The sequence below is a fragment of the Salmo salar genome, chromosome 15 (genome assembly GCF_965601325.2).
Source record: "Salmo salar chromosome 15, fSalSal1, whole genome shotgun sequence".
NCBI classification, from domain to species: Eukaryota; Metazoa; Chordata; class Actinopteri; order Salmoniformes; family Salmonidae; genus Salmo; species Salmo salar.
The window spans coordinates 70,142,308-70,152,896 of record NC_138305.1 but is presented as its reverse complement, the minus strand read 5'-3'; the positions used below and the strand labels follow the sequence as shown (position 1 = coordinate 70,152,896).

The 10,589-nt window shown below is 42.1% G+C and overlaps 1 protein-coding gene across 1 annotated transcript; it reads left to right on the top strand.

Moving 5' to 3' along the window:
* The first annotated feature begins 244 nt into the window (after positions 1–244).
* Positions 245–2,383, top strand: LOC106571966 (potassium channel subfamily K member 15-like). Its single transcript, XM_014145584.3, has 2 exons — positions 245–527; positions 831–2,383. The coding sequence occupies exons 1-2, from the start codon at positions 245–247 to the stop codon at positions 1,862–1,864; spliced, it is 1,317 nt and encodes a 438-aa protein (XP_014001059.1). The 3' UTR covers positions 1,865–2,383.
* The last annotated feature ends 8,206 nt before the right edge of the window (positions 2,384–10,589 follow it).

Below are 10,589 nucleotides of genomic sequence, written 5' to 3'. Positions count from 1 at the left end.
GCCTTAGGACTTGGTGTGCATTTTGTTTGAAGGGGAAAAGAACACAACGTACTGTACATTACATTCCATTCACTTTCTCTCTTATCTGTTTGCGCCTCCTTCCAACACCACCACTGCTGCTGGATTCTACGCCACAGCCAGAGGGGGCGAAAGAGGTGGACCACAGTGAGCACCACTACCACCTGTAAGGGTGCTCTGCTCTCTCAGAGATCCGGCCGAGTGTTTCGGCTCCGAGGGCTTGAAGATGAAGAAGCAGAATGTGCGGACCCTCTCTCTCATCCTCTGCATGTTTTCCTACCTGCTGGTGGGAGCCGCGGTGTTCGACGCGCTCGAATCAGAGACAGAGAGCTCCCGCCGACGCATCCTGGAGCTGAAGCGCAACGAGATGAAAAAGAAGTACCGGTTGTCCGAGGACGACTACCGGCAGATCGAGCAGGTGGTGCTGCAAGCGGAGCTCCACCACGCCGGGAGACAGTGGAAATTCGCCGGGTCTTTCTACTTTGCCATCACGGTCATCACCACCATTGGCAAGTTTTGCTTGCTTCAATTACGTTTGTTATGTCTGAGTGTGTTGCAGGTGTCAGGAAATAGTTTTATAAATACAGTGTCTGCAGTGTTCTGCATCGGTGAATAGCCTACTGTGCAGAAGTTAGGGATGTTCAATTTGCATTGCAGGTAGCCATTGGCCTATTTTAAAGTGTCATTTAATAAATTGAACAGAATATTGTAGTATGTACTTCCTTATTCTCTGCATTCCTTAGCATCAAAAGCCTCAGTATTGGTCTGCAATCACCTACAGTAAAGAGTAATTGTGGCGTCTATCTCCACAGGTTATGGCCATGCAGCTCCAGGCACAGATGCTGGGAAGGTCTTTTGCATGTTCTATGCTGTGCTGGGCATCCCTCTTACCCTGGTCATGTTCCAGAGCCTGGGCGAGAGGATGAACACGTTCGTCCGCTACCTCCTGCGCAGGGCCAAGCAGTGCCTGGGGTTACGGAGGACTGAGGTGTCCATGGAGAACATGGTCTCGGTGGGCTTCCTGTCCTGCATCGGCACCCTGTGTGTCGGGGCAGCAGCCTTCTCCCACTACGAGGGCTGGACCTTCTTCCACGCCTACTACTACTGCTTCATCACGCTCACCACCATTGGGTTCGGGGACTTTGTGGCCCTGCAGAAGAAGGAGGACCTCCAGGAGAAGACGCCCTATGTGGCCTTCAGCTTCATGTACATCCTGGTGGGGTTGACAGTGATCGGAGCCTTCCTCAACCTGGTAGTGCTGCGCTTCCTCACCATGAACACAGAGGACGAGAGGAGGGACGCCCAGGAGAGGGCCTCCATCAAGAGGGAGAGGGGCCTGCTTACCATGGGGCTCCATGGAGTAGAAGGAGGAGGAGGACCAGAGCAGGGCAGAGTAGACCTTGGGGGCAGGGACAGGGGGAGGGACAGGATGGGGCAGAGCCGCAGTCACAGCAACCTTTTCCGGCCCATGGAGGAGGGCACCAGCCGCACTAACCTCATCACCTCCCCAGTGGAGGAGCAGGAGGAGAGGGACATGGCCAGGGGTGCACCCTGCAAGCAGAGGCTGCACTTACAGCTGCGTGGCACAGGCAGACTAAGGACAGAGTCCCCCCTGGGCTCCCTGTGTTCCTGTATGTGCTACCGTCTGGGGGTGTGTGACAGCCCCCTGCCTTCCCGCAGCGAGCACCACGGGTGTAACATTAACTCTGTCTACTACAGCTCCATCTCATACAGGACCCAGGGCTGCTCCCCCAGGGACAACACAGGACTCTCATCCCCAGGGAACACACTCTCGCCTCGGCACAGCTTCAAGGAGTACCCCCACTCCCGGAGGAAGTCAGTGTAACACCACGTTGGGACAGAATCTTTGTTTGTACAGGTTGGATTAATACAGTATTTCATACATATATTTTGAATACACTACAGATGCACACTCATTAGAGGATTAATTGTTGTAAACGATTGGCAGAGGCAATAGAATCTGTTTTATCACAGGAATTGTATAACCTATTTTCCCTAATTAGATGATTACAATGCTGTATTTCTTCTAAGGATGCAGTTAAGTTGTTCTTTCATTATAGCCACTGGAGATTTGTCTTCTGAATCAATTCACTTACCATTGTAATAATCTGTTAGTCTTTCGATTGTGTCCCAATAGTTTTTTCTCCTAGATAGTTTATGAGAATTATCTGCATTTCATTTTTTGTTGTTGCATGCAAATGAGATGCATGGTTAAGATAATGCACATGGCATGATAATTAAGAAAATGGTTGTCATGATGCAAATTACTATATTTTGGTATTATTATTGTTTTTTAAGTAGCTGACACACACCACACACCACTCATACACAGGCACACACACACACACACACACACACACACACACACACACACACACACACACACACACACACACACACACACACACACACACACACACACACGCACACGCACAAACACATGCACAAACACATGCACACACATACAGTGCTTTCAGAAAGTATTCACACCCCTTGACTTTTACAAAATGTTGTGGTGTTACAGCCTAAATTTAACACAATACCCCATGATGTCAAAGTGGAATAATGTTTTTATTGTTATTTTTACAAATGAATAAAAAATGAAAAGCTGACCCCAAGTATTCAACCCCTTTGTTATGGCAAGCCTAAAGATGTTCAGGCGTAAAAATGTGCTTAGCATGTCAGATAATAAGTTGCATGGACTCAATAATAGTGTTTAACATTATTTTTTAATGACTACGTCATCTCTATACCCCACACATACAATTATCAAGCAGTGAATTTCAAACACAGATTCAATCACAAAGACCAGGGAGGTTTTTCAATGCCTCGCAAAGAAGGGCACCTATTGGTAGATGGGTAAACATAAAAAAGCAGACATTGAATATCCCTTTGAGCATGGTGAAGTTATTAATTACACTTTGGATGGTCTATCAATACACACAGTCATTACAAAGATACAGGCGTCCTTCCTAACTCAGTTGCCGGAGAGGAAGAAAACTGCTCAGGGATTTCACCACGAGGTCAACAGTTACAGAGTTTAATGGCTGTGATAGGATAAAACTGAGGATGGCTCAACAACATTGCAGTTACTCCACAATACTAACCCAATTGACAGCGTGAAAATAAGGAAGCTTGTACAGAATAGAAATATTCCAAAACATGCATCCTGTTTGCAACAAAGCACTAAAGGAATACTGCCAAAAAAAATGTCAAAGCCATTAACTTTTTGTCCTGAATACAAACTGTTATGTTTGGGGCAAATCCAATAGAACACATTACTTAGTACCACTCTCCATATTTTCAAGCATAATGGTGGCTGCATCATGTTATGAGTATGCTTGGAATCGTTAATGGACTGGGGAGTTTTTCAGGATAAAAAAGACACAGAATGAAATTTAGCACAGGCAAAATCCTAGAGGAAAACCTTGTTCATTTCCACCAGACACTGTGAGATTTATTCAACTTTCAGCAGGACAATAACCTAAAGCACAAGGCCAAATCTACACTGGAGTTGCTTACCAAGAAGACAGTGAATGTTCCTGAGAGTCCAAGTTACAGTTTTGACCTAAATCTGCTTGAAAAGATATGGCAAGACCTGAAAATGGTTGTCTAGCAATGATCAACAACCAATTTGACAGACCTTGAAGATTTTAGAAAATAATAGTGGGCAAATGTTGCACAATCCAGGTGTGTAAATCTCTTAGGGACTTACCCAGAAAGACTCACAGCTGTAACCACTGCCAAAGGTGATTCTAACATGTATTGACTCAACGGGTTGAATACTTATTTAATCAAGATATATTAGTGTTTTATTTTTGAAACACTTTCTACATATGTTAGTATTTTGTGTAGATTGTTGACTTTTTTTTATTATCTCCATTTTAATCCCACTTTGTAACACAACAAAATGTGGAATATTTTCTGAAGGCACTGTACACACACACATAATGAGTAAAGCAGGTTCTCAGCATGTTGGATGCTGCGGTTCTGAGGAAAGTACATATTGCATGCCTTTAATGGAATTATGTAATCATGTTTTAATGAGAAGGACATTAATAGATAGGAACACGTATGTGGCAGATATGGCCTTTAATGAACCATATCAATGACATTAATTAATCATTGTGTTACTTGTCCTTACTGTAGGAGGTTAAAAACAACCCTGCGTACATTTCCCTGCGCTCTAGCACAGTACAGAGACAATGGCTATAACGCTATGTGTTCATTTACATTTTATGGATGTAACACTGCCTGATATGTAGCAAAACCTTTCAGAAATCTTTAGGCCTATTTACTTCCATGCTCCATGGGCATTTTAAAATAAGTATCAGGTTTGGTTTCAACCTCTTAAAGTTCTGATGCTGACAAAATATACTGCTCAAAAAATAAAGGGAACACTTAAACAACACAATGTAACTCCAAGTCAATCACACTTCTGTGAAATCAAACTGTCCACTTAGGAAGCAACACTGATTGACAATAAATTTCACATGCTGTTGTGCAAATGGAATAGACAACAGGTGGAAATTATAGGCAATTAGCAAGACACCCCCAATAAAGGAGTGGTTCTGCAGGTGGTAACCACAGACCACTTCTCAGTTCCTATGCTTCCTGGCTGATGTTTTGGTCACTTTTGAATGCTGGCGGTGCTTTCACTCTAGTGGTAGCATAAGACGGAGTCTACAACCCACACAAGTGGCTCAGGTAGTGCAGTTCATCCAGGATGGCACATCAATGCGAGCTGTGGCAAGAAGGTTTGCTGTGTCTGTCAGCGTAGTGTCCAGAGCATGGAGGCGCTACCAGGAGACAGGCCAGTACATCAGGAGACGTGGAGGAGGCCGTAGGAAGGCAACAATCCAGCAGCAGAACCGCTACCTCCGCCTTTGTGCAAGGAGGAGCAGGAGGAGCACTGCCAGAGCCCTGCAAAATGACCTCCAGCAGGCCACAAATGTGTATGTGTCTGCTCAAACGGTCAGAAACAGACTCCATGAGGGTAATATGAGGGCCCGACGTCCACAGGTGGGGGTTGTGCTTACAGCCCAACACCGTGCAGGACGTTTGGCATTTGCCAGAGAACACCAAGATTGGCCAAGACGGGTTGTGCAGGAGGTAAGATCGAGACCGACTGTGCGCCTCCATAGCCCTGGGTTTCCAGCTCCTGTCTCTCGTGCGGACCCGGAAGTGCGTCAACCCAGTCCGACTCGTCCTGTTCCCGCTCCCCGCACTAGCCTGGAGGTGCGTGTACATAATCTGGTAAGCCCAGTACCAGCACCACGCACCAGGCTACAAGTGCGTCAACCCAGCCACGCCAGTCAACAGTCACCAGAGCTGCCCGCCAGTCAACAGTCGTCACCAGAGCTGCCCGCCAGTCAACAGTCGTCACCAGAGCTGCCCGCCAGTCAACAGTCGTCACCAGAGCTGCCCGCCAGTCAACAGTCGTCATCAGAGCTTCAATGTTGCAATGCAAAAATACTAGCAAAATGCATAGCACTCAGAATTAGAAGGGTTTTTACCAGGTATTGTTCATCCTGATCAGACAGGTGTTTATAAACACTACAGGAACAAGATAATCCACATATATCGATCACATTTTTACTAATGCTGTAAAATGTTGTTCTAAAGCTATATCCGTACCCATTGGATGCAGTGATCACAATATAGTGGCTATATCCAGAAAAGCCAAAGTTCCAACAGCTGGGCCTAAAATAGTATATAAGAGATCATACAAAAGATTTTGCTGTGACTCATGTGGATGATGTTAAAAATATTTGTTGGTCTGATGTGATTAATGAGGAGCATCCAGATGATGCACTTGATGAATATATGAAATTGGAGGAATTGAAAAACGGTATGGTTGAAAGAGATGGGGCAAAAGGAGTGGCTTATAAGTCTGGCTGTACATCTGACTGGCTTACTTACTGCAAATTGAGAAATTATCTGACTAAACTCAACAAAAAGAAGAATAAACTTTATTATGAAGCCAAGATCGATGATATAAAGAAAGATGGAAAAAGACTTGAGTACTTTATATGAAATTATGGGCAGAAAGACGAATTCAACTCCATCTTTCATCGAATCAGATGGCTTATTCGTCACTAAACCATTTGATATTGGCAATTATTTTAATTATTATTTCATTGGCAAAGTGGGCAAACTTAGGCAAGAAATGCCCACGACAAACAGTGAGCAATTATATTCATGCATAAAAAAATTTATAATGAAAAGAAAAGCAGTGCAAGTTTGAATTTTGTAAAGTTAGTGTGGGAGAGGTGGAAAAACTATTATTAACGATCGACAATGACAAACCTCCTGGCATTGACAACTTAGATGGAAAGCTACTAAGGATGGTGACTGACTCTATAGCCACTCCTATCTGTCATGTTTTTAATCTGAGCCTAGAGGAAAGTCTTTGTCCTCAGGCCTAGGGGAAGCCAAAGTAATTCCGCTACCCAAGAGTGGTAAAGCGGCCTTTACTGGTTCTAACAGCAGACCTATAAGCTTGCTGCCAGCTCTTAGCAAACTGTTGGAAAAAATTGTGTTTGACCAAATACAATGTTATTTTTCTGTTAACAAATTAACAACAGACTTTCAGCATGCTTATAGAGAAGGGCACTCAACATGTACTGCACTGACACAAATGACTGATGCTTGGTTGAAAGAAATTGATAATAAGAAGATTATTGGAGCTGTACTGTTAGATTTCAGTGCAGCCTTTGATATTATTGACCTTAACCTGTTGTTGAAAATACTTAAGTTCTATGGCTTTTCAACCTCTGCCACATCGTGGATTCAAAGCTATCTATCTAATAGAACTCAAAGCGTTTTCTTTAATGGAAGCTTCTCTAATGTCAAACATGTAAAGTGTGGTGTACAGCAGGGCAGCTCTCCAGACCGTCTACTCTTTTCTATTTTTACCAATGACCTGCCACTGGCATTAAACAAAGCATGTGTGTCCATGTAAGCTGATGATTCAACCATATACGCATCAGCAACCACAGGTAATGAAGTCACTGAAACCCTTAACAAAGAGTTGCAGTCTGTTTCGGAATGGGTGGCCAGTAATAAACTAGTCCTGAACATCTCTAAAACTAAGAGCATTGTATTTGGCACAAATCATTCCTTATGTGCTAGACCTCAGCTGAATCTGGTAATGAATGGTGTCACTGATGAACAAGTTGAGGAGACTAAATTACTTGGCGTTACCTTAGATTGTAAACTCTCATGGTCAAAACATATAGATTAAATGGTTGCAAAGATGGGGAGAGGTCTAGTCGTAATAAAGAGATGCTCTGCTTTTTTGACACCACACTCCAAAATGCAAGCTCTGCAGGCTCTAGTTTTGCCTAATCGTGATTATTGTCCAGTCGTGTGGTCCAGAACTAGGAAAAACCTAGTTCAACTGCAGCTGGCCCAGAACAAAGCGGCATGTTTTGCTCTTAAAACCTCTCTGGGATAGGGGGCAGTATTTTCACGTCCGGATGAAAAGCATGCCCAAAGTAAACTGCCTGCTACTCAGGCCCAGAAGCTAGGATATGCATATTATTAGTAGATTTGGATAGAAAACACTCTGAACCTTCTAAAACTGTTTGAATAATGTCTGTGAGTATAACAGAACTGATTTGGCAGGCGAAACCCCGAGCACAATGCATCCAGGGAAAAATGTACTTGAGGTCAATCTGTTTTCCATTAGATTTCTATGGCAAGCCCATTTAAATAGAAATATGCTTGCAGTTCTTATGGCTTCCACTAGATGTCAACAGTCTTTAGAAATTGGTTGATGTTTTTCCTTTGAGTAATGAAGAAGTAGCCCTTTCCTTTCTGAGTGCAGAGGCAAATGGACTCTTTTGTTTGGGGCACACGACCTGAAGCTCGCTCTACTTAGATTTTATCCGCTATTGAACACAGTATATTCCGTCTTAAATTTTATCGATTATTTACGTTTTAAAATACCTAAAGTTGGATTAGGAAAGTTGTTTGAAATGTTTGGACCAAGATTACAGGTAATTTATTAGATCATTTGTAGTCATGTTGGGCGAGTTGGAACCGGTGTTTTTCTGAATCAAACGCGCCAGATAAATTGACATTTTGGGGATATAACGATGGAATTAATCAAACAAAAGGACCATTTGTGATGTTTATGGGACATATTGGAGTGCCAACAGAAGAAGATCTTCAAAGGTAAGGCATGAATTATATCGTTATTTCTGAGTTTTGTGTCACGCCTGGCGGGTTGAAATATGATTGTCATGTGTTTGTTTGATGGGGTGCTGTCCTCAGATAATAGCATGGTTTGCTTTCGCCGTAAAGCCTTTTTGAAATCTGACACGGTGGCTGGATTAACAAGAAGTTAAGCTTTATTTTGGTGTATTGCACTTGTGATTGTATGAAAGTTAAATATTTCTAATAATTTAATTTGAATTTCACCGGATGTTGTCAAATCAATCCAGCTAACGGGATTTGATCCATAAGAAGTCAATTGTAATCAGAGGGCTGATATAAATACTATGCATGCCAGTCTTCTTTTTATAAGAAACATTGTGTTGAAAATCCCAAATTGTTTGCATAGTCAACTTACACACAGTGCTGATACACACACTTATCCCACCAGACATGCCACGAGGGGTCTTTTCATAGTCCCCAAATCCAAAACAAATTCAAGAAAACATACAGTATTATATAGAGCCCTTATTGCATGGAACTTCCTTCCATCTCATATTGCTCAAATAAACAGAAAACCTGGTTTAAAAAATAGATAAAGCAACACCTCGCAGCACAACGCCTCTCTCCTATTTGACCTATATAGTTTGTGTGTATGCATTGATATGTAGGCGACGTGTGCCTTTTTAAAAATGTATGTTGTTCTGTCCTTGAGCTGTTCTTGTCTAATGATGTTCAGTATGTCATTCTGTATTATGTTTCATGTTTTGTGTGCACCCCAGGAAGGGTAGCTGCTGCTTTTGCAACTGCTAATGGGGATCTTAATAAAATACCAAATACATTGGAGATAATTTACAACTACTAGAAATAATAGAACATCAAGAAACATCTAAGAAGCCTGGAATGATATTTATAGCGGAAAACGCATTTGATAAAGTAAGACTGTATTTTTTTCAATTTCAGTGATTCTCTTATAAAATGAGTAAAAATAATGTATAGCAACCCCAGGTGTAAAATAGTAAATAACGGCTACTTCTCAGAGGTTCTAAATTGTCAAGAGGAGTTAAACAAGGCTGTCCGCTGTCACCATATCTATTCGTTATGGCCATCGAAATGCTAGCTATTACAATCAGATTCAATAACAACATTAAAGGATTAGAAATCCAAGGCTTAAAAACAAAGGTGTCCATGTATGCCGATGACTCAAGTTTTATATTAAGTCCGCAAGCTAGATCCCTGCAATGTCTCATTGAAGATCTAGATACATTTGCTGTACTCTCTGCACTAAAACCTAATTGTGACAAGTGTACTGTACAATATTCCATATTGGACCTTTAAAAAATACAACTTTTACATTACCCTGCAGTTTACCTATAAAATGGGCTGATGGTGAAGTAGACATACTTGGTATTCATATCACAAAATATATAAATAAGCTCTCTGTCATAAAGTTCGTCGTCTGTCGAGGAGAAATCATCAGACCAATATGTAGCGGTGAAATTGCTCATCTTCTTATTTATTCAAAGAAAATGAAAAATACTCATACAAAACAACGACAAAAACCAGTCCTGTAAGGTACACTGACAATACACGGAGACAACCACCCACAAACACAAGGGAAAATTAACCCACTTAAATATGGCCTCCAATTAGAAGCAATGACAACCAGCTGCTTCTAATTGGAGGTCGTTCCCAAAACTAACATAGAAATAGAAAAACTAGAAAACCCACATAGAAATAGAAAACATAGAACATAAACCAAAAACCCCGAAACACACTAAACAAACACACCCCTGCCACGTCCTGACCAACTACAATAACAAAATCACCCCTTTACTGGTCAGGACATGACAGTACTCCCCCAAAGGTGCAGACCCCGAATGCACCTGAAACAAAAACTCACAAAACTAAAGGGAGGGAAGGGAGGGTGGCCACTGTCACCGATGGCTCCTGTGCTACACCCCCCTTCCCAAAACTCCCCCCACGGAGGTGGCTCTGGCTCCGGGCTTAATCCCGACTCTAACGTCCTGACCAACTACAATAACAAAATGACCCCTTTACTGGTCAGGACGTGACACTCTCCACAATGAATTTCAATAGAAAACTTGTAAAAATAGACAATATCCTGCAACCATGGAGAGGTAAATACCTGTTTATTTATGGAAAAAGTGTCCTGATTAACTCCTTAGTCATATCTCAGTTTACTCACTTACTTATGGCGCTGCTTACTCCTGATAATTCGTTTTTCAAATCATATGAGCAAAAAATATTTTGCTTTATCTGTTATGCTAAACCACACAAAATAAAGCGTGCCTATCTATATAATGAATATGAATTTGGTGGGTTGAGATTATTACATTTAAAAGCACTAAACCTTTCTCTAAAAGCTT